General features: G+C 37.9%; 1 protein-coding gene across 1 annotated transcript in view; it reads left to right on the forward strand.

Moving 5' to 3' along the window:
* JAM3 (junctional adhesion molecule 3) overlaps positions 1-25,150 on the forward strand; it is an 86,280-nt gene extending 61,130 nt beyond the window's left edge. The window contains exons 2-9 of the mRNA XM_069080120.1: positions 14,827-14,892; positions 16,434-16,547; positions 17,763-17,915; positions 18,324-18,526; positions 19,117-19,216; positions 21,015-21,144; positions 21,234-21,288; positions 21,922-25,150. Of these exons, the coding sequence (XP_068936221.1) occupies positions 14,827-14,892; positions 16,434-16,547; positions 17,763-17,915; positions 18,324-18,526; positions 19,117-19,216; positions 21,015-21,144; positions 21,234-21,288; positions 21,922-21,957 (857 nt within the window). The 3' untranslated portion in view covers positions 21,958-25,150. The remainder of the gene's footprint in view (positions 1-14,826; positions 14,893-16,433; positions 16,548-17,762; positions 17,916-18,323; positions 18,527-19,116; positions 19,217-21,014; positions 21,145-21,233; positions 21,289-21,921) is intronic.
* The last annotated feature ends 97 nt before the right edge of the window (positions 25,151-25,247 follow it).

Raw genomic sequence — 25,247 nt, forward strand, 5'->3', positions numbered from 1 at the left:
ATTTTCCTCTTCTGTTAATCTGGGCAACTTATATTTTTGTAAATATTCATCTATTTCACTTAGATTGTCAGATTTATTGGCATACAGTTGGGCAAAATAGCCCCTAATTATTGCTTTAATTTTCTCTTCAGTGGTGGTTGAATTCATGCTTTTCATTTCTGATACTGGTAATTTGGTTTTCTTCTTTCTTTTTTAAAAAATTGATTTGTTTATTTACTTTTAGTTTACAACATTTAGTTCCATAGTCCCTTGAGTTTCAAATTTTCTCCTCCTCCCTCCTCCTCTCCCCCCTCCCCCCATGGCGGCATGCACTCAAATATAGGATCTACAAATATCTTCACATTAATGATTAATCAGGTTGTAAAGAAGGATTATAACTGATGGAATTATCAGTGGGAAAGAGGAAACAAAGCAAAACAAGAAAAATAAACCGCAAGTAGTTTGTTTCAATCTGCATTCAGACTCTGCATCTCTCTCTGGATGTGGATATCTCTTTTGATCATGAGTCTTTTGGAGTTGTCTTATAACTTTACATTGCTGAGAGGAGCCCAGTCTATTGAAGTTAGTCGTCACACATATGTTGTGTCTGTGATTGTGTACAGATTTCTTCTGGTTCTGCTCTTCTCGCTCAGCATCAGTTTATATAAGTCTCTCCAGGTTATTATAAAGTCTGTCTGCTCCTCATTTCTTATAGCACAGTAGTATTCCATTACATTCATATACCACAACTTGTTCAGCCATTCCCCAATTGATGGGCATCCCCTTGATTTCCAGTTCTTTGCCATCTTCTTTCTTTTTTAAAATCAAATTAACCACAGTTTTATATATTTTTATTGTTTTTTTTCATAAAACTAGCTTATTTTTATTTATTTGTTCAATTGTTTTCTTTATTTCAATTTTATTAATCTCTCCTTTAATATTCAGAATATTAAATTGGTTATATATACACCATGAATTTATAATAGTCAAAATCAGTCTGCTTCCATGATTTTCTGTAGCAGTACTTGGCAGCCCAAGAGCCTGGGCAGAGAAAAGTGGATGGTGGTGGTTTCCCAAGGTAAGGGAATTATGGCAGGAGTGATAGAAGGCTAAGAGGAGCCGAGATTGCAGACTGCCTAGGATAGATAAAGTCAGAAAAATTGCCCTGGTAGAATTGGAAGGAGGTCATGATGAAAATGAATAAAATATTCAGAAGGAGTGAGGGGGAATGGAAGTTGAGTATAAGAGTTATAAGAGATTGTGGCCAGAGAGATAAATTCAGATTTAGTGGAATGAATACTGGACTTGGAGTCAGGAGAGACATAGGTTTTGAATTTTAGCTTTCATGCTTAATAGCCATGTGATCATAGGCAAATCATTTAATTTCTCTTAAGCTTCTCAGCTGTAATGTAGAGATAGTTCTTATAGTACTTAACAGGATTGTTGAGAGATTCAAATGAGATAACATATGTAAAGTGCTTTACAAATTATAAAGCACTTATGGATATGTCAGCTACTATTCTCACTTCCATACTTTGCCTTTTCCTCCTCTTCCTTCTACCTCTTTAATTTCTCTAAGACTTTGAACTTTAATTAACTTATAATTAGCCCCAGTTTACATTCCCCCTAATGTAGACTGGTATAGGAAGCATTCAGAGAGACAATAATTTTCTTGTCTTTTAACTCTTATTCAGAAACCCAAACTTATTATACCTATGAAAAGCTCCTTCCCCTTATTTCTTCATTCCTTTGTCTGATATGTAAGAAGTATCCCATATTATGACTTTTCAGGAGCTTACCAGCTGACTATCCTCATGGTTAGTACTCCACCAATCAGCACATTTTCCCGGCTAGCATATATCCTAGGCTGCCTAGAATGCAGGAATGTCGTTTTCTCATCTCTGTACTGCCTGCTATTAAAAAAATTGAAAGAAAGTGTTCCCATCATGTTATGATTGGGTTAGATCATATGACACATACTTTTTTGTTCATCCAGGTTAGAATTCTATACTCAACCTTTCAGAAAATCAGGTGAATTTAATTTGCCCACTGAGCCCTTTAGTAGCTGATCTCCTAGAACCAGAAGAGTGAGCCCTGCTTTTTGAATCTATCTCTCCCAAGAAGTAGTACAGTGCACTGCACATAGAAAGTTTTTAAAAAATATTTATTTAAGTTGAAAGTGCTTAGGCATAGTTGGAAAGCATCTTAAAAGTAATTTAGTTCAGCCCTTCCTAATGCAATAATTCCTTCTACAGGCTTCTAAGAGGGTCATAATTTCAGCATGAAATTCAGTTTTCTAATTCGTGTGTTAGGAAGTTCTTGGAACATATTCCAGAGGGTATCCTTAGCTTAATTTGTATGGTCTTAGTTATAAAATAAAAAAGGCACATACTCTCTGTAACATGACATCTTCTAGACTAAAAAAAGCTATGATAATAACCCTAAAAAGAACATTGCAGCATTGGCTTTTAAGTTCTAACATCTTAAGATATTGGGAATACTAAGACCATAAAAGGACAGAGAAGTTATTAAGTCCACCCCCACCTCTGGCATTCAAATCCACAATTATACCTCATCCTATAGTTTTAGAAATTTATGAAAATCTCCAGAAATGATAATTACACAGTCTTCTTTAGTAATACTAGATATACTAAATGGCAGCACTACTGTGTGATTTTTCTACATTTTTGTGAGTGTCAAGAACACAGGTAGTGGTAATCTTTCTGTATTCTTCCCTTTTCAGAGCACAGAGTATTAAGTTCTAGGCATCATATTTTATGAAGAACATTTGTAAGTTGGAACCACGTCTAAAAGAGGGGTATCAGCATAATAAAATTTCTTGAGACCATGCCGTACAAGGATTGGTAGTATGGGTGGGGATTCATCATCCTGGAGAATGTTTTGGGGGTACAGTGCAATGTAAGAAAAGTAATTGGAATGAAAGCATTTGCCATGTGGAAGACAGATTTATGAGACTTGTTCTGCTCAGCCTTATAGAAGTTGTGGGTAGAAGTTTCAAAAGAGGCAAATTTAAGCTTGATAAGCTTGATAAAAGGAATATTTCCTATCAGTGAGAAATATGCAGAACAAAATAGCAGCCTTCTGAGGTAGTTCCTGTTTGCTCCAGGTCTTCTAAACACTTGTTGGGGATGCTAGACTAGACTGATGAGAGTTGGATTAAATAGATCACAGTTTCTTAATTTTCTTTTGTATCCCTTTGACAGCTGCTGAAGCCTATGGACTCCTTTTTCAGAGTAATATTTTTTAAATGCATAGAATAAGATGCATAGGATTGCAAAGAAAACCAGCCATACTGAAATAGTTGGACAGCTTGGTGGTACAATGGATAGAGTGCTGGCCCCAAAGTCAGAAAGACCTGAATTCAAATCCATCCTCAGACACTTACTAGCAATGTGACCCTGGACAAGTCACTTAACCCTGCTTGCCTCGGTTTCCTTATCTGTAAAATGAGCTGGAGAAAGAAATTGAAAATCACTCCAATATCTTTGCCAGGAAAACCCCTTATGGAATCACAAAGAGTTGGACATGACTAATGGACTAAGCAACAACAATTAAAATAATTATAAAAATATTCTTAAGACAAGTTAACAGATCTCACGTTAAAAACCTCTGAATTAGATGGCCTCTGAATATTCTTCCAGTTGTGAGATTCTGTGCTTCTGCTGCTTTATGTATCCTACCAAGAACACATTCAGAACCAGCTGCCTCCTTGATCCTGCACCAAGTGTTTTGATTAGTCTGTTGGTTGTTTTTAGTACTGATCTATAGTTTTGTGAGCACTTTAACTCACTGGATTCCCTTTTTACTTTACTACTACTTTACAATAAATGATAATTGATTAATTGAATGAATGATTAATACTATGACTTTGTTGGTCCCAGACTAGATATGTCCCTTAGGCTTCTCAAATTCAACATACACAAAACAGAATTTACTTTCTCCTTAAACTTATGCATCTTGCAAATGTGTTGATGGTACCAGCAATTTTTCAGACATCCAAGTTGACAATTTCAGTTATCCTCAGTTCATATCTCTCTTTCACCCCTCATATACAATAAGTTGTCAATCTTACTGATTCTACCTTCTCAATATCTCTTACATCTAACTCCTTCTCTTCTAGCTGCCATAGTTCAGGCTCTTTTCACTTCTTGCCTAGATTATTACAACAGCCTGATCATTGGGCCTCCAACCTCTATTTACTCATTTGTGTAATAGTTCCTCTGGTAGAGTATAAGTTCCTTGAGTCAGGGATCATTCTTTTTTGATCTTTGTATCCCTAGTGACTAGTACTTAGCACTCAGTACTTATTAGTTTGATGTATTATTATCATTTGGACTCCATATCACTGAGCAGTGATATAAATGACAGCTTCATAGTATCCAGGATCAGTAGCCTGAATTATCTGTGATGCCCTTCCTCAGGAACTCCCATAAGAAAATTTTTCCTAGAGATCTGCCTTTGTCTTATCTTTTAAGGCATGTGGTACTGCAGAGAAAATCTCGACTATGGAGGATAATGAACCCTTTGGAAGCTGTATATCAAGGAGCATCGGGCATACTTTAAGTTATGATGCTCTTTGTTAGAAGTAATCTCTTTGGGGCTGCTGATCATTTGGAATGACATCTTCCATCAGCTAAACAAGGAATACACTTGATAGCAAACAATTGTTAGAACAGAAACTCTAGAGCAGCTGGTACTAAGGAGTTAGGACAGTGTTACTTGGCTGGTTTAAGAAACTATCCCCTCCTCATTTTTTGTGAATTTATCATCTCTGTCTTCCTGCATTCTCCTCAACCCAGGCTGCAGTTTATTTTAGGCAATATTACTTCCTTAAATTCCGTGGTAAGCAGCAGGTTTGATTACACAATAGTTTGCATTTGTTCACTGGGGTTGTGTCTGTTTTAAAGGAAATAAGCCCCTGACGGCTGTTTCCCTCTAGTTTCATTATGGAATAATAGTTCTTGTTGACATTTAGAGAGCACTTCACAGTTACAAAACACTTTACATGACCACTTTTGAACCGTATAAAAACACTTTCAGGTAGGCATGGCAAGTGACATTACTGCCATTTTATGGATGAAGAAATAGATTCATAAAAATTATTTGCCCTAGACTTTATAATTGGTAAAAGTCAGAGCTGCAATTCAGATCTAGTTCTTTCTGATTCCCAAGTCAATTACTCTTTCTACTAACCCTCTGATGTCTCTCCTGGAAGGATGTGTGATGACCTTTCCCCAGAGAGTAATCTTGCTAGAGGTGAACAGACTAATTTGAAACTGTACTGGCTCCCATACTTTTTACCTGTCTAATGTTCTTCTCTTCAGATTCAAATAATGTAAAGTTTAGTGAAAGTAGGGAAAGAGTAGAAAAGAGTGGGTAAGTAGATTGTATTTATACTGTGTACAGCATTTAGCTACAGTAGATGCAAAGTTATGCTAATACCTCATATTTTAAAGAACTTTATTTATAAAGTCTTTCCTCAGTATCTTGTGAAGTAGACAGTATCAAGTATTATTCCCATCTTACAGATAAAGTACGTATGTCACAGAAAGTTTAAAATTACTACTTGGGGTCAAATAGCTATGAAATGTTAAGGATAAGATTTGGCCCCAGGTCTTTTGATTACAAGACTATTTTCGTTGCCCCATAAAAGGTAGTATTCACCTACTCTCTCACTATTCCTGGGCTCTAAGTCTAGATCCTTATTTCAGCATCCTGACTGTTAGCACCCTGAGTGCTATTGACTCTAGCCTTCTCAAATCATTACTGCCACAACCTAAAACCATTAATGGTATTGAAAGTTATGTCTGTGGCCATCAATCCTTGTAGCCAAGTCAGACTACTGTACTCCCTTTCAATAAACACTTATTGGATCAGAAACTCTGACCTCTGGGGTTTGGGGAATAGAAAAGAACTAGCATGGAATGTAGCTCCACATTCATAGCCAGAAAAAAATCAAGTCGGGGAAGGATTTTTCAGGAGTAGAATGAGAGTTGTAGGAAACAAATGTAAGGGTGGGATCTTGGTAGGCCCTGGTCTCAGTTGTTCTGAGTAATCATGTAGGTTGCAGTTTCCCTTGTCTACAAGTGGTCCCTCTACTCTTGAATCCTGTTGGGATACATTATTCTCCAGGACTAATTTGAGCAGCTGGCCATGACAGGGTAGCAGGATAGGAAAGAGCTAACACTATGTAACAGTCACCTGTTACTATGATAGGTAACAAAGTTGATTTGTGTTACTATGAGTCAAGCTTAGGGTATTTATCAGATTTGGAACAAATGAGAGTCTTTAGATTCTGAGAGAGGAAAAGAGCTGTTTAGGCACAAGTAATCCACCAAAACCCAGAGGGACTGTTTTAGGTTAATATAAATAAAATAATCTCAATTAACCTAGGTCTGTAGCCTCCTTTTGGAGCTGTTACAAGATGGCACAAGATTAGATGTCACAAGGCTAAAAGCAGAGAGGATTTTATGTTGCTTAAATCATCCTGATCGGACCCTTTAAAATTTGAAGCTTTTGAGTGAATTAGTGAAGTTTATATTTGTTGGGGAAGAAAGATAGAAGCAAAACATATATTTGCCATGTGATTAATTACCTAAAGTAGCATTGAAATTAAAAGAGCAGAAGGAAAAATGTACTATAGATTCTAAAGCTTGGTTACTAGTTGAAGGAAGACAAGCAACATATTTTTCTCTATTTTCTTCTAATATTATTTTTTCTTTTTATTATTATGAACCCAAACATCAACAAGCATGAAACTTTCCCTTTTCAAGGAACAACAGAAAAAGAGGAATGTATATGAAACTCTGAGTTTTTGACACATGGAACTTGTTATTTTAGTTTTGGGGACATTTCAATTTTAACACAGTAGTTAGACCACTGCCCTACTTGCATGAGCCACCTCCTGAGCTTCTTTCTACTTTCATTGTTTTTTTTTTAATGATTCATTGATGTTCTTTAATTACCTCCTTTTAAAAGTATTCTTATTATTAATCCCCTACTTCTGCCTAACTTCCTACCCTTCCACCCAATAAAAGCTTTCCCTTGTTAAAAAAAAAATATATATATATATATATATATATATCTTATGAAATACAAATCCACACATTGACCATGTCTGAAAATTTATCTTATTCTGCACCTTTGTTCTGATGCCTCTCTGACAAGAGGTGGGATAAAAGCTTCATCATTAGTCCTTCTAATAATAGTCTTTCTGTAATCATAGTTTGCATTTTAATTGGTCAGAGATCTTAAATTTTAAATATTTTGCAGTTGACACAAAATGAAATCACATCAAAATTATTGCTTGTTGTAAGTAATTCACACACCATTGAATTTGCTGGTGTGCTTGTTCTTGATTGGCCCTTCTTCTGGATATACTATACTTGAACTCTCCTGGTTATCTTCTTAGATTTCTTAACCATTTTGTTTACTTTCCCCTTTTCTCGATTCCTTAATATTGATATTTCCCATGGTTTTGTTCTTGGCGTTCTTTTCTTTCCACACCCCCCATCCTGATAGAATCATTTGGTTTCATGGCTTCAACTATCATATCTCTATGCAGATTACTTCCAGATTAATTTGTCCAACCTAACCTCCTAAACTTCAGACTTGAATCTCAAACTACCTAGCAAGATTTTTCCATCTGGATGTCACACTGATACCTCAAAAATGTCCAAAACCAATCTCATTATATTTCCTTTAAATCCTCTTCTGCTTTCTAAATTACTAATTCTGTGAGTGACATCAACATTCACTTAATAAAAAAAAACTTTTTTTTTTCCCATTTAACAAGTATTTAGTTTCCTTTCCCAGCTCCCCCAGCCTCCAGCCCCCTGGAGAAAAAGAAATACAAAACCCTTGTAACAAATTTGCATAGTCAAGCAAAATAAATCCTCATATTGGCCATGTCCAAAAATATGTTTCTGCATATCTATCACCTCTGTCAGGAAGTGGGTAGGATCCTCTGGAATCACGACTGGTCATTGAATTGACCAGAGTTGTTGCATGATTTACTTTAGTTCTGCTTCATTTCACTTTGTATCAGTTCCTACAAGTCATCCCAGAATTCTCTGAAACTGTCCCTTTTATCATTTCTTATAGCACAACAATATTCTATATTATTGTCATTTACTATAATTTGTTCAGCCATTCCTTAGTTGATAGGCACTTTTTTGGTCACAATTAAAAGAGCTGTTATAAATATTTTTATATATGTATAGGAGTTTTCCTCGGGGTCAAGCAGGTCAAATTTTTTTTTTTTTACATATTTATGGGTCAAAGAGCCATTTAGTTAACTTTGGGGCATAGATCCAAATTGCTTTCCAAAATGGCTGTGCCATTTCATATGTCTAACAACAGTGCATTAATGTGCTATTTTTCCTTAATCTACTCCAGTATTTATAATTTTCTTTGTCAACTTTGCCATTCTGATGGATGTCAGATAGAACCTGGGTAACCTGACTCCAGTAGCTTCCCATTATCTCCAGTATCAAATATAAAATATTTTGTATGGTACTTAAATCTCTTCATACCTAGCCCTTTCCTAGCTTTTAGTTCATTCTACACATGCTGCAAACCAGTTACACTGTCTTACTTGCTGCTAATCCCCTTGCACCAGGTGCCCTACAATTTTCTTCCTTAACTCCACCTCTTAGAATCTCACTCACTTCTTTAAAGACAGCTAGAGTGACTCCTTTTGCAGTTCTTTCCTTGTTCCTGTATCTATTACAGTCTTCTCCTTGTATGTACCTAGTTATTTATATAGTTTCCCCCATTAGGATATGAGCTTCTTAAGCTTAGAGGCTGTTTTTACCTTTTTTTGTACCTCTAGCATTTAGCAAAGTACCCAACACATAGTAAATGCTTCTTCATTAATCTCTAAAATGAGCATTACAGTTTCACCTATTTCCACTTCACTGTTGTTTTTAAGTTCAAATGAGATTTTGTATATATGTGTGTGTATATATATATGTTAATATATTGTGTGTATACATACAAACATACACATACAAATAATGCTTTGTATACCTTAATGTACTATGTAAAGTTAGCTCTTATTGTTATTGTAAAACATGAAGACTAGGCAACAATGACTTAAAAGAAGAATATTTCTCTTTATGCAGATAAAGGCATTGATAGAGTTGATTTTATTGTGTATCCAAGGGCTACAGGAAAGAATCATCATTTCCAGGGGCAGTTGGCCATCTCAAACTTCTGTGCTTATGATGAGCATTCACACAAGGACTAGCATGAAAATAATGGCATGTGTCATTTTCTAGTATTTATTTCAAAGAATGATACATTAAATTATGAGCTTCTGAATATAGCGGGTTTTTTGCCTTTCTTTGTGTCTCTAGTGCTTAGCACAGTGCCTGATGTGCTTAATAAATACTTGTACACCTGACTTGTTGAGTATAAGGAGATAGGAAAATTCTATTAAGAACTCACCAAGACTCTTTAAATTAAATCAGCACATATTTTATTTAATTAGGTAATTTCAGTGTGTAAATGTGAACATAAAGGAAGGTAATAAAAAATATGTTGGGTAACATGGTCCAGTAGTGAAAAAGGAGACTTCAGAGGTTTGTAAACTTCACAGAAACCTCACTCCTATATGTTGTGGATACTCTCTTCAAGAGGAGAGTTGGAAGACACAGGGGGATGATGGACACCAAAAACATCACAAAAAATGGAGTTGGTTATATTTTAACAGAGAGTAAATGACTGGTTATCATTGTGGGAATTCTCAATCGGCCATCTATATATAGTCAGAATACTAAATAACCAAGAACAAATATAAAAATCAATGTCGACTTAGAAGAATAAAAATGAAAAAAAAAGGTGTCTGAGATAAGTCCAACCTTGTACATATTAACAAACTGTTGATGCTCCAGATAAGAAATGGGTAATGACATCATACTATAAGCATTTCTTGAGGAAATTTAACCCATGTAAATTCATCACTACAGTAAGACCAGAGGAAGCTTAGTCAGCAAATACTTGATGACCTCGTTAAATAGAGCTATAGCAATCAAAGGTAACACTAACTTAGAACATAAATGCCTTTATAAAATCATACAGAGGAGGATGGAAGATGGTGATCAATGTCACTTCACAAAACTTTGAGACACAATGGAGAGAAGAATGAGCATAAAAAAAGATTGGCGAAATTCTCAAGTAAACAAAATCATCATAAGGGCATTAAAGGATGAAATTGTAACAAGCAGAAAAAAATTTAAAGTTCTGTGAAGATCTTTATAATAAATTATTTTCTCCATCAGAGACAGTGGATAACCTCATTTGGATTCTACCAATATACTGCATGAAGTTGAAACAGGACCAAAGAAAACAAAGATAGGGAAAGCAGCCAAATTAGATCGATTAAGTATGTACCTAGGAAGTTCATGTTGGAGATGACACAGTTTTGACCACACCAAGGGATCACTTGCCAGAGTATCTGAAAGAAGCATGGCAAAAAAAATCTCAAATCTTTTCTTACCAAAAAAAAAAAAGGTGACCAAGAAGATATAAATAACTATGAGCTTATATATTACTTATTCTTACCTGCTAGATTTTTGTGAGACTTATCTACATACTTTGAGGACATCCTTAATGAAAATATGAGGAGAGAGATGTGATAGTAATGGCAATTAAAGATTCCCCTGTATTGGCTTGGTTTTCAAATTGATTGTGTTAAAACCCAGAGCTTGTTAATCCCACCTATGGGATGGACTTTTTGATGTGAAAAGAAAGTCCTGAACTGGGAGGAGCTAGTGATGTAGATTTGGAGAGACAAGAGAGAGGTGGAAGATCTTTTTGGAAGCAGCACCTCGTGGAGAGAGAGAGACTAAGAGAATTGCTGGTGGCCGCTTTGAATTGCCCTGGACTTTTGAGACCTGCCCCCTGAGCTGCCAAGGACTGAGGAGACATGGCTGTTTTGCTGGTACTTTGTCTGTCTGTTTTGATGTTGTTTTGCCAGATTTGTCCACTGGTGAAAGACAGTCCTTTTGTTGAAGAAGTCCTGGAACCTGGCTGTTCGCTAAGAAGCCCTGAGACTGTCCTGCAGACAGAGAGTGAATACTGTCCACTGGTGAGGGACAGTGCTGTTGTTGCAGGGGTCTGGAGACTGTCCTGCAGACAGAATGAATACTGTCCACTGGTGAAGGACAGTGCTGTTGTTGCAGGGGTCTGGGAGCCTTTCTGTTGGTTCAGAAGCCCTGAAGAAGGATTTTCTTGTTGTATGTTTACAGAAATCCTGGGAGAGGGCTTTGCTAATGTGTTCAGGGGTTCTAGGACTGTTCTACAGACAGAGGATAAATTCATGAAGGGACTGGCAATGTATCTTATGGCCTTGCTAAGCCTTGTCTCCCCAGGAACTAAGATTGCTGAGAACTTGCCTCGTGTCAAGATGAAGAAAAGACCTCCATTTGGGTATTAAGTGCTGTGTTTAAACTTGATGTAACTCTGGGGTAGATTCAATTGTGATCCAGGGGTGGGGAACTTTTGACCTTATTGTGCTCTGTGATTGACAAATGAAGGTACTTTACCTATGTTTGGAAACTAATCTCCATTTGAGAAGAGGGGTTTTGTGGTGGACTTAATTAAGGTATAGCCTAGGGATGGAGTAGTATTTAGAACAGGGACTTTGTAATTGATTGAATGATTGGAAGATCCTGGGGTGGGGTAGTACTTGGAGATTATTTAATCACACTTAGTAAATGCTGTATTTTGAGTGATGTCATGTTTTAATCTTCTCTGTTCTTGGTTGGTCACTGAATAAAATGGAGAGCACCTATGCTGGTATTCTGAACCTTGGGAAGTTGCCTTTCCTTGGCATTACATTACATGAGAATAAGCAGACTTTCATAAGTGATACTATCTACAGAAAACTACATCTTTATAGTCACATAATTTACTGAAAGGTGTAGATAATATACTCTATTTGGAGAATATTTTTAACATTTAAGTTGGTTGAGCAAAGCACCACCTTAGAGACTTGCCTTCAACAAATTATGTCCTCTGCATATTAAATCATACAATTACAGAATTGTATTAACAAAATATTTAACTTTGTTCAATGACTCTTTGATCATTAATACTAAACACAGCATAAAAGAGAGAAGCACATGCTTGCCAACTGCAATAGGGATCCTTATACACAGATCATTTATATATTCCTGCTTGTGAATGACTTTGTGCTGACTGCATTAAGCTCCAGAACATTAAGGAACCACCTAAGTGAGATTTATAATCATTCCCAAGCATTGTCTAACTAGTCATAGTGGAAATACCAAGTAGTTGAAGAATTTGTCTAGATATGTATATAAGTAGTTGGATAGACCACCCATTGTGCTGGTCTTCCATTCCATTAAAACAAATGTATGGAGGCTAAATATAGCAACAAAGAAATGGGGTTTCCTTGCTCACAAGTATGCATTATAATGGCAGGAATGTAGGTGGCATCTTGGATAGAGTGCTGAGCCTTGTGTCAGGAAGATCTGAATTCAAATCCAACCTCAGACACTTACTAGCTGTGTGACCCTGGACAAGTCACTTAGCCCTCTTTGCCTTAGTTTTTTCATCTGTGAAGTGAGCTGGAGGAGGAAAATGACAAACCATTCCAGTATCTTTGCCAAGAAAACCCCAAAAGGGATCATGAAGAATCATATGTGATTGAAAAAAACAACTAAAAAAAGGACTCAATAGATGGAGAACTGTGATCATGCTTTCTTAGTTTTTGTTCTGGTGCATATTCATTTGCATGCTAAACCAGAGAAGATCTTGGGAATATCCTATCTTAAATACTTATGTATATCAGAGTACTTTGATATCTTCTCAGACCTAGTGATCTAAAAGGAAAGACAAGTTTTAGCCTAAGGGCAGTCTACTTGCCTTTTGTTAGCTGGATATGATATGGTGGCTATGATTAAAGAGCTGTCATGACACTTGTTCATGTAAAGAAAGGTTTTGGTCATTATACTTTTGGAGATAGGAGCTGAGATGGCCAGTGGGTGACCCAGAAGAGATTAGCCCAGAACCTGGTAGCAGCAGGCAGTGCTTAGCAGAGACTACTACACCCAGCAATAACCAACAGATCTGTGGAGAAGCAGAAAGTATGCCCAGCAGAGATGACACACCCACAGAGGAAGCACAGTTAGAGCAACTCAGTCACCTCACCAGAGGATATAGGTAGCCCTGCAACATGGAAGATGTATATTACTCCATCTATGTGCCCTTGCTGCATATGTGTCTTCTATGTGTGTTCCTCATCATATGTGATCCTTATGTGTTCCTGTTGTACTCATTGACTGTATAAGCATTTGTGGACCTAGGAGCCCTAGGTTTATGAACGAAAATTGTTCTGTTTTGGGTTTTGTTACTATCCAGTTTTATTAATTGTCTTTGCCTTGAATTAATGGTGTATACTGGCTGATGATAGAAAAAGTAAACACATCGATGATGCCTTGTGAGCTACAGTTTTGATTGGATGTGAATTGACAAAGCATCGGGCTTGCTGTCTTGAGAGGAGGGTGCCCCAGGTACTACACAAATATTTTGGAAAGACACACTTCATGGAGAGTGAGCTAAGCCTAGAATTGAGCAGGAAGAAAAGAGTAATCTGGATTGCATTTGGAAATTGCATAGTTCTTTTAAAATATGCCAAGCTTGCCCTGGAAACAAAAGCTCATCTTTTTATCGACAACATTCTCTTGGTGATGCTGCATGATGGAGAGTCATAGGATACCACAGTTTTTGGAGAAGAGCACTGGAGAAGCACATGGTGAATGTGAGCAGCCGACTGCATATCAATGGACAATCGCACAAAGGAAGTCATATGAGAGATGTCATCATAGAAATGCTTGACCTTGTTTATGTTTAAATGCCACGCTCTAGAATTAGTCTGTCTTGTCACCTCCCATAATTGAAATTCGCCTTTACTCTATCCATCCATAAACTACTTCCACCATACAAAGAGTTGTTTTCTTTCACTTGAATTAGTTTTCTGAAAATTTTTAATTACAATTTTTTCATGGTGGGATGAGGGAGTAGGGCATAGTGATGGTAAAGACGAAAAAAAAACCTTTCTAAATTTAGGTTTTATGATTGTTTCTCAGCCTAAATATTTCCTTCTGATTTGTCATGTCCAGATATAGATTACCTATGGTATAGGTGGAGTAAAAAAGACAAATCTGACCCAATACTTTGGCTATAACCTGGAAGAAAAAAATTGGAGAAGCATGGGCATTAGGAGACTGACAATCTTAAACAGTGCTATACCATAGTCTAGTCAGACCTACAGCTAAAGTGTGAAGGGGATGTGGGGGTGGGAGAGAATAGATAGTAAAAAAAATTTTAAAAATCAGCCTAGAGAATGAAATCTCCAGATATTCCACTTCTCATTGTGGTGCTTAAGCTCTTTTAATTGAATTTTTGTACTGGGAAGTAAAGGAGAAAGAGAAGATAAGGCAGATGCCAAGCTGTTTAGAACCTTACATGAGAAATGTTGAAACAGTTATAATAACTTTGAGTTTGAGAAAAATGGAGCTGGAGATCCTGTGATCATCAAAAGGAAAGGCCTTGAAAAGATTAATATGGGAAATGAATTTTCAGGACCTTTCCTTCTCTTGGCTTCTTACAATGAAATGGTTCTAAGAGAAAGAAGTTTTGCATGCTGCAAGAAGGTGGCTTGGATTTGGGAATAAAACTAATGTCTAGCCTCTGGGGCTGGTAACCATAGCTCCTATAGAGGTAAAAAAAGCTGAGCTTTCTTTGTAGTTTGAACAATGTATTGTTTCTGATTTCATTTTTTGTTTTTCTACTTAGGTTGCCTTATTGGGGCTGTGAACTTGAAATCCAGCAACCAGAATCCTGTGGTACGGGAATTTGAAAGTGAGTAATGAAAAATCTCTATTGGGGGTGGGCACCACCTACTGGTTGTTAAGTGACCTTGCAGGTCAGAACTAAAAATGTGGTTTTAGAATGAAATCTTCTTTCTATAATGACCATTGCTTTCATGGAGGGGAAAACAATACCTAAGCCTAGGCCTGAGATTTAAGGATTTCAGCAAACTACAAGCCCAGTGTGAGTCAATAGTGTCATATGTCTGCCAAAGAAAACTGATAAGATCTTGGGCTACATTAATAGAATTTGAATGCATAGAACAAGAAGGTAGTAGTCCTTGGACCAAGGAGATGACCTGGTTAGACTATACCTGGAGTATTACATCCAGGTCTGGACATAAGGTAACTTTTATCCAGGGGGAGGGTGATTTGTAATGAAAATAGAATGCAAGTTCCCTGAGGGCAAGAACCCTTTTGTAGCTTTTGCCTTTGTCTTTCTGGTGCCCAGAACAAAGTCAGAGCCTTTAATTCAACAAGCATTTGTTGTGTGTTTTGACTATATTAATTACTTAATAAATGGCAGTAGGATTGAGAGGACTGAAATCTGTCACTTGAGCATTAGACAAAGAAACTGGGCACGTTTATTTTAGACAAAAGACAGCTTAGGCAGAGAGAGGGAGAAGGGACATGATTAATGTTTTTTAATGGACTGTCATATAGAAGAGGGGTTAGATTTTTTTTTCTGTTTGGTCCTGGAGAGCAGAGAAGTATGGTAGAAATTACAGGGAGTTATTCTATATAACATGACCAATGTGAAAATATGTTTAGCAGGAATGCATATGTAGAGCCTATATCAGATTGCAGGCCAACTTGGGAAGGGAAGGGGGAAGGAGGGGAAAAAAATTTAAAACTTACGGAAGTAAATGTTGAAAACTAAAAATTAGTAAATTTAAATAAAAAGAAATTACAAGAGCAAAGTTTCATCTCAACATATGGAAAAACTTTCTAAAGAATAGAGTAGGAACTAATAAATTCCTTATTTCCAACAACAGATGAGTGACACTTTTGGGGGGATGATTCATGAATAGGCTAAGGATGATTAGGTTAAATGATTTCTGAGCTCTTTTCTCAGTCTTTGATGTTGTAGACTATAGACTTTAGGAGAGGCCAAAATAAGGTGGGGAGCAGGGAGAAAACCACAGTGATATTCATCTATGATTTCTGATCCAGGCACAACCTAACAGTTCAACAGTAGCCTTTGCTTCAGTGTTTATCTAGTTATTGACAAATGGTCTCTTTGTCCAGGCTTTGTGCTTAGACCAGCAAAGAAAGACATTTCTATAAATGGGGTGGCCCTCTCTAGGTAGCATGTTCTATGTAACCACAATTCCTTGACGAACATCTTTATTAGTTCTCTGGCAGAGTTCCATCTTTGCCCAAAGGCTCTTGGAGCCAGGAGGTGGCTGAGTTTTGTAGCACCTGATGAAAGACCTCTCTTGTGCTAGAGAAAAACAAAGTTTACAAGACCTGTAGTAGAGTGAAGCTAGCTTTTCCTATTTATTCAGAGTTGATTTTTCTATTTCCTTCTAGGTGTAGAACTGTCTTGCATCATCACAGACTCTCAAACAAATGATCCCAGGATTGAGTGGAAAAAAATTCAAGATGATCAAACGACCTATGTATTCTTTGACAATAAAATCCAGGGTATGGGCTATTTGTCCTCTTTGTTTACTTTCCTCAAACTTCCTCTTCTTGCTTTAGGGATTGTTTCTGAGATTAGGATTGACCCATCTTTAGCCTAGTATGGGAAACAGTTTCTTTTAGGGAAGTGAATTAATTGTACTGTCTCAAGGGAAGAAATAGAAGAATCCTGCTCCTCAGTAAAAGTAGATGAGATGACAGTCTCATCAAAAGATTAGAAGAGGGAAGACCGAGGGGCTGACGACAAGAAGACAGGTTTTCCAGTGCTTAGGGTAATGAATGTTACTGGGAATCCCTTTATTGAAAATTTGGTTTTCTGCTCCACCACTTCTGAGTCTCTTCTACCTAAGTTACTGCCACCCAGAGCTCTGAACCTGTAGTTCCTCTGAGTAAAGTTTAATCTCATTCTGAGAAACAAAGTGCTGTTGATTATAATTTAGCAGTAGAGAATTCTTTTTTTTTTTTTGAGAGACGGCAAGGCAGCTGGGGTTAAGTGACTTGCCCAAGGTCACAGAGCTAGGTCTGTCCAGTGTCTGAGGCCAAATTTGAACTCAGGTCCTCCTGATTCCAGGGCCAGCGTTCTATTTACTGCGCCAGCTGCAGTAGTGAATTCTTAAAAATATATTCCTGGGAGCTAGATATTTTACCATTTGATAGATGAAATTTATCATATAAAAATCTCAAGGACAGAAAGACCTTTGAAATCCCTTGGTCTCTTCCCCTGCCTTCAAACAAGTAGTGTCTATAGTATTATCCAGGTTAAGAGGACTATCCTTAAAGGAAAGGAGATCCTATAATCTCCATTTTTTACTTACTCTCAGAAAGTCCTTTCATGTTACCTACATTCATATTTCAACCTAAACTTGCTACAAGCTAATTAGTTCATGTGATTGTTACTCATCACTAGAGTTTGCAATCTCAATTCTTTGATCTTTTTTCTTTGAATGGCTTATTTTTCAGTTTCTTATTGCTCTGCCTAGTTCTGCACATTCCCTTGAAAATGAAACTGCTTTTACTTTGATATTGAGCAGATAAAAGGATTTTTAAAAAATGTCTGGATTTAGTAAAAAGGGAAGTAAATTGTTCCCCTTTCCCCAAGCTGTCTCTAAGTTTTGGAACTTTCTCTGTGTTAGTCATGAGTTTCAGTGCTAGGATTGGCCATCTCTGGATGGCAGATACAGCCTTGAAGAATCATGTCCTGGATTCCCTTTTTCCCAGGGCACTTGGCAGGTCGTGCAGAGCTCTTGGGAAAAACTTCTCTGAAGATCCTAAATGTGACACGGTCGGACACGGCCTCTTACCGCTGTGAAGTTGTAGCTCGAAATGATCACAAGGAAATTGATGAGATTGTCATTGATCTCACAGTGCAAGGTAAGATTTCAGGTAGCATTCTCATCAGGTTACATGACTCTGAACCTCCAGAGGAAGAGGGATTCTTGTCCACTCTGATTTCTTTCAATCTAGAGTCTAGTGTCACTTAGAGATATCATGTACCTGTTGGGGCGAGGCTCTGTTTGAGGATTGGGATGGCTCTGAGAAGTGAATTAGAGCTGCTGCTTCTTTTTCCATAATGTTTCTCCAGCACGAGGGAGCACACTTATAAGAACGATTATGGTTGGAGTTTGGGGTAGAAGAAAGCAGGATTCTCAGGTGACATGACTGTGGAGCAAGAGCCACTTCTTTGGTCCTCACTTTGTCTTGGAGCTTGGTTTTTGTGGGATTCAATAAGAACAGAGCTGTGGATCTGGATTTAAACACAAGTCGATGTTCTTCTTGCAGTGAAACCAGTGATTCCTGTCTGTAGAGTGCCAAAGGCTGTACCTGTTGGCAAGTCAGCAACGCTGCACTGCCAGGAGAATGAGGGCTATCCCCGGCCCCAGTACAGGTGGTACCGAAATGACATACCTTTGCCAACTGACTCCAAAGCCAACCCCAGGTTCAGAAACTCTTCATTTGTCTTGAACTCTGAAACTGGCACACTGGTAAGATGTTCTGGTGCCTCTTGTGCAGGGGAGGATTGGGGAGGGGAGAGGAAGTAATTTGTGAACTGCCATAGTTGGAGGAGAAAGGTTAGAGAGAACAGAACTTCTAGCAGCCATTAGATGAGTCTTAAGGGAGATATGACTGATGTCTGTCTTGCCATATCAGGAGTTTTTGTATGTCATTATGTTTTGGAATACAAGAAAACATTTGAACTGTATGATATCCAAGTAATGAGCCAACATTCTAATTAATGTCTTCTACTGAATTGAGAAGACATCATTCTCAGGGTCCATTTATCTGAATAAAGTGATGAACTGGCATCCCATGACTGAATAGTTCTAGGATATATATCACCAGCACTATTACTGTTAAAGAATTCATAGGAATGAGTGCCTTAGGGATTTAGTAAGATCCCATTCACTGCTTTGGTGTCCAAGGGGAGACGAGATCCCACAGAGAATACAGTTACTTTGTAATTCTCTGTGTTTCCAGACTCTCCTCTCCACTTTCTGAGGTGGATTTCCTGTTGCCTTGAGAAGTCTCCTCCTGAGAAACCCTTGATTACCCTATTATTCTTCCCTTGGAATAGGTTTTCAGTGCTGTACACAAGGAGGACACAGGCCAGTACTACTGCATTGCTACCAATGAAGCTGGTTCTGCCAACTGTGAAGAACAGGAGATGGAAGTCTGTGAGTGCACCTGCTGCTCATGTGGGAAATGTTTCAGCCAGAAAGGGAGGAGGGAGAGGAGAATGCCGAAGGCCAGACTGGCTCAGGAGATGTCACCAGTTAAACTGTTCTCTTTTGCTCCTGTGTCACAGTCCTTCAGAAGTTAGTTATGAGAATCGAATTGATTCTATTTGATATCACTGCTGTCATTTCTGTATGACTGCCTAAGTCATGTTTCTTTGTCTTTGAATTAAGTTCAGAAGTTCATAGGTTCAATTTGGTCTTCCTCTCCAAGTTTAAAAGTTTGCTTTGCCTAGAAATAACTTTAATTAAAAGAAACACGTTATCTCTATACCATTAGTTATTCTTGCAGATGGACTAAATCAATTAGAATTTTCTAGTGGCAAGATGGAAGGAGAAAGTTGTTGCTAGCCCCATATTCCTGATTTGAAGCCAGTCATATTGTTACCCATGCCTATGATGTTTTTGACTTTGTAACTAATAATATTGTCTTCCGTATCTGTGAGGCTGCCTTCTGATTTTTGGAAGCTCCTTTTTGTTTATAGAAATAATCTATCCGCACTTGGTTGAGGGGTCTTAGCTTGCTGTGGAGGCTGAGATTCTGTTTATTAGCAGATTTGCACTTTGCTAATAAATTGACCACGCTCAGAACTTGTGCCTCAGTTTACCTTAATTTCAGTCATGACAGAGCCTACCCATGATTAGTCTGGGTTACTTGTACACTGAGGGGGAAGATGAGAACGTTCTGAGAAACAAATGCCTAGAAAAATTGTGTGTCCTTGCAATATGTTATCTTCTAGAAATAGACTGTTAAGAGAATTCTAGCATTAGAAATATGACTAATCCTATAACTTCTGACAGTGAGTTTAATACTGCTTTTCTCTGGTGGGCCGATCAGATCACTAAAACATAAGGTTGTGTGGGCCCTCCAGAGACTATCTAGTTCTAACTATTTCTCAGGGACTGAGTCACAACTTTCAGATTAACCCTAATGATCTTAGTTTACCTCCAGGGTGTGCTGTGGGAGCATTTTCATAGCTTGGGCTTTGGTATATATTTTGTGTGCTTTAGTTTGCACAAAAGAAGCAGAACTGGGCTGGTCAGGGAATCTCAGAAGTGAGACTCGTTCCCCCCCTACCCCCCAAGGGAGTATTACAACAAATTCTTTTTCCAGGTTCGTAAAGAGATAAGGATTCAGGTGATTGGATAGCAGCACAGAAAATCCCTGTTAAGGAAATTTTGAGGCATAGAAAGCTACTGGAGTCAAGGGTACACCACTCTTACCTAACATTTTCTGCCTTTTGTTTTGCAGTATTGAATCCTATTTGTCCCTTTGCGACTTACTGTCATTCTGTATTATATAGCTAATCAACCTAAGTCAGGCTCTGGCTCCTGGGGTTTCAGGATTCAGAGTCAGAAATTTTTCCTCATGCCTTTTGGCTCCCAATTCTACCCTCAGACTATCCACTAAATCCATCAATGGTGTCTTCAGGACTTCATTCATAAAAAGATTTCAAACTTTTTGTAAATGCCAAGCCTCTTCTATTCTAGTAATAAAAGTAGTTATAGTTTCACCATTTGGACCACAAGAGAGAAGCTAATGTCACTGTAGCATCTGGAAATAGTGAAATTAAGAGGTCCTTGGAATTCTGTGAGAAGCAGGCAGTTATTTTAATTGACAAGAACTAGTTTCTTTTGAATTTGACTTGGATTTGGCTTGGGTAGGTAGGGGCTGGGCGGTGATGGTAATAGGCACTGGGACCAGATTTTATGGGCCATCTCCTCTCCTCTCTCCTAGATGACCTGAACATTGGTGGGATCATTGGAGGGGTTTTGGTTGTCCTGGCTGTCCTAGTCTTGATAACTCTGGGCATCTGTTGTGCATACAGACGAGGTTATTTCATCAACAACAAACAGAATGGAGAAAGGTGAGCCCAGCATGAAAATTAGAGGTCTAAGTTGAGTTACATGGGAAATCAGGTCTAGCTACTTAACTTCCCTCTTCCCCCCTTCACAGCTACAAGAATCCAGGGAAAACTGATGGAGTTAACTATATCCGTACAGATGATGAGGTAAGGAACCTGAGAAAGCAACGGGGATTCATTTTCTAGGGAGAAAAGCGGTAGGGCCCAGAATAGCGTAACCTAGAGATTCTAGGTGTACCTGAGAACTTCATCAATAAAGAAATTGTTCTTCTTTACATGAAAACCCAATTGATCTGGTGGGGAGAACCTCAGTTTAAAACCAAGTGCCCAGAGCCCAAGTTCCCTGTCCTCCTCCCACATGAAACCAACCCCTCGTTGACACTGCCATTCCTTTCTCTTGGCACTTAGTTTGCAAGCTGGCCATCAGTACTTTTATATGATCTCACGTGATGCTCATTCTCCAAGAAAAACGTTTTGTTTTGTTTTGTTTTTTTTTTTAAAGCAGTTGGGGTTAAGTAACTTGCTCGAGGTTACACAGCCAGGTGTTTCTGGGTGGGTGCTAAGTATCTGAGCCTGGATTCGATCCCAGGTCATCCCAACTCTGGGGCTGGTGCTTTTACTCACTGTGCCACCTGGCCGCCCAAAAAATGGTTTCTTTGTAGTTAGGTTTGGTTCCTTTCCTTCCCATCTCTTGCCTCATTCTTCCAATATCATTAGTTCTTGGAGGTCTCTGGAGAGTTGCATTTGGCTGTATTTTAACTTCCTATATTGCCTTTGCAGGGGGACTTCAGACACAAGTCATCCTTTGTGATCTGAAATCTGACCATCTGGCAGAGAACACATGCAAATACCTCCGTTAGAGACTCCGATCAAGAGCAACCTGTGAGCAAAAGTGCACTTGGAAAGAGTGACCCTCGTACAAAACTTGTTTCCCCCTTGCCAGAGCTGACAATGAATTGTCCCCAAGATGGGCTGTGGTAACTGGAGAAGACTGCATTTGTTTATTGGGCTGATCACCAAGTAGGAATAGCCCTCGTCCTCTGCCTTCCAGGGTAGGATACCATTAAGTGTCTCCCAAAGTGAGTTTTTCCTGCAGTTCAGGAGGTAGAAGTTTGTCAAAGGTTAGACATTGTGAGCCTGTGGTACTAACTGGCTTCTCAGCAGTCATGACCTGATTTGTGTGAACAGTAGTGGGCAGAAAGGAGCACAGCTGCATAGGACCATAGGAACACAAATTAAAATTTGACTCACCTTGCAGGTGTGGAATTGGAAATTATGATGAATCTACAAAGCTGATGAGGCCTTTTATGCAAATAACCTGTTTTTAAATTGACCGCCTTACAGGCATTATTGTGCAATTCCTTTTTAAAACCTTTCAAAAATCAATGCATAGTATCAGTCTAGGAAAATTGTTTTGTTTCAGCATTTTATAAAAGCCAAAATAAGGAAGGTTAGTTGCAGGTCTTACCTCTTATCTGAAGAAGACAGGCCTGCCCATGGTGGGTTTCAGTATTTAAGGAAATATTTTGAATTAAAAGCAAAACACCCATCCTGGGCTGGTTTAAAATGGTACTGAAATAGTTTCTGCTTTTCTATGGGTCTTGTTTATTTTGTAGGATTCTGCATTCTAAAGTTTTGCAAAAGATGTATTTTGATTACTTCAAAGAATGAAATTTTTATTTAAATTGTAAATATGTTGTCATGCAACAATGTTAAATAACATTTTTTAAAAAATCAAACACAAGTTAGGCACTTCAAATCATAGCAGTGTTAACACTGAGAATGCCAGCATTTAAAAGCACCTGTAATTCAAGTCTTATAGGCTCACAGAAGAGCCTTCCTTCTTCCAGACAGCAGCATTTCCCCAGGAAAGCTTGTGAGTCATAAGTTGGACCATTACTCAGGTATCATTTTGCAAAATTCCATTTAGAAGAAAAGATACTTCTGTGACCTTTGTTAATGCTGAAAAGTGGATACATTTGGATACCCTTGAGTAGTATTTGAACTGCCTTTTCACCTCACATCACTAACAGGCAGATGTATTTGAAGACCACCCAGAAGCTCTAATTCACTTATCTACTTATGGAGTAAGTCCTATGGCTACAACTCCAGAAATGGAATTGGCTGTTAGCTTCTGAGTGTTATTCAAAGTGGCTACTTATGGATTTAAAATCTGGTGTGGATTTACATTGTGAATAGCTTTGGTATCAAGTCATATGTCTGATGGAAGCTGAATTTGGATCAGGAATGATTAAAGAAGGACACTTCAAAAAGTTAGGTGTGTTTTTCCATGTAGTCTCTTGGGTTCCCTCTCCTTGATCGGACATCAGCCTTCAGGTCTCATCTTGTTTAGACTGTCAACCCTGGAAGGTCCATAAAGTAAAGCAGGGGCTTTGTTTTTAAAACTACTTTTAATTATTTGTGTTTCACATGACTGCACTCAACATCAAGGGTGATTTTAGAAATGAAATCTATCAACTACAGTAACATTTTTTAAAAAGGAAATGAATTCCATTATTACTTTTTGCTGTAAAGCAGCCAGACACTGTAGGCTGTCTGTCTCACTTCTCAATAAGCCATGATGTGGTGACAGCTACCCCAGTCTTTTGAAGAGTATTAGATTGTATAACTAGTGCAGAAAACCGGAGAAAAGTAAAATGCTTGAATCAAAAGCATGTTTCTAATTTTGATTTTAACCTTTGATCTCCCTGAGGCGCTGCTCACTTTGGGGGCTTTAGAAAGAACATTCAGTAGTCCTTGTTCTTCAAAAGTAGGTGTTCTTAGCCTCAAAGACAATGCTATGTCATAGTCATAGTGTGAAGAGGTTTGATGCAAGGAGCTTCTGAGAAAAAGCCCTTATGATTCAGTGATGAACTTAAAGGATATTTTTCATGTAGCAGAATGTAGCCATCTTGTGATTAAATTTTAGTTGAATTGTCTTTAACTTTTATGCTTTGACAGTATTTTGGTTGGATACTTGTAAATGTTAGAATTTACAACTTTTTTTGTAGTTTATATAAAAATACTCTGCCTTGGGATTTTTCACCAAATGTTTGTTTTCAGTGGGCAACTGTATGGCTTCACAGTACCTACTGTTTATTGCATCAGTATTTTAAATGTTTAGAATTAGGACTGTTCTCAAGGACAGTGAAGATCCAATCTCCTCTTTCTCTAGACTAGATGGGAAATAATGCCTTGACCTTTTCCTTGGGTTGCCATAGTGATAAGGCAGCTCTATTGTCTCTAGTTTTATACACTGAAGTCTTTCCACCCTAACCCTGTATTCAACCATGGTCAGTATAAAGGAGGAGAAAAATGTGAAGTCTAGCAGACTTTTGCTGCAAAAAAGATTTTAAAAAGGAAAATTGATTTTTTTTTAATTGGAAGAGAAAAATTCACATATTTTTAAGATGTGAAATGAGGCTAAGAGGATTCGAGAATTCTGTCCAAGGCAGTTTTTCTTGTTTTTGGTTATGGATATCACTGTACATAAATGTTATAGATTTGTACTAATACATATAATTTGATACTTCTGTAAGACATCATTTATAAACCTTTTTTAAGAAAAAAAAATCATAACCCCAGCCTCTTTATTTAAACATTCTGCAAAAGAAACACTTTCCTTCTTTTTCACTTAGCTAATTTATTGGGGAAAAGTGAACAGGAAAGCCAATGTGAAACAAAAATCACTTGACTTGTATATCCCCAGTAGTTTATAAAGGGAGACTGTACTCTCTATACCATCTACCAGAGATCAATACCTATACCGTAGATACACTAAGTAGTTCACCAAAGAGCAGCACTATGAGGCATACTGCAGTAATGGCATTCATTTTTGTCTTATGAGATTATAACTTAGCTATATGGGGTAGAGGAGAAACACAGGATGACATTTCACTCCTCAAACCCATCTGGCTATGTGTATTAAAAACACATGCATACACAAACCCTAAGACCTAACACTGTACATTTTGCTGCTGTAATACTGGGATTAAACCTTGGAACCCACTGAGTTTGTTGTCATTCTTGTCATTTCTCCTTAATGGTCGCTAAAGTCAGCCCTTTGGGTAAAGCAACAAGTGTGTACTGTCATATGAATTCTGTTC

Source organism: Petaurus breviceps, unplaced genomic scaffold, assembly GCF_028583685.1.
Source record: "Petaurus breviceps papuanus isolate PSGF00001 unplaced genomic scaffold, PetGlider_PUasm1.0 91133, whole genome shotgun sequence".
NCBI classification, from domain to species: Eukaryota; Metazoa; Chordata; class Mammalia; order Diprotodontia; family Petauridae; genus Petaurus; species Petaurus breviceps.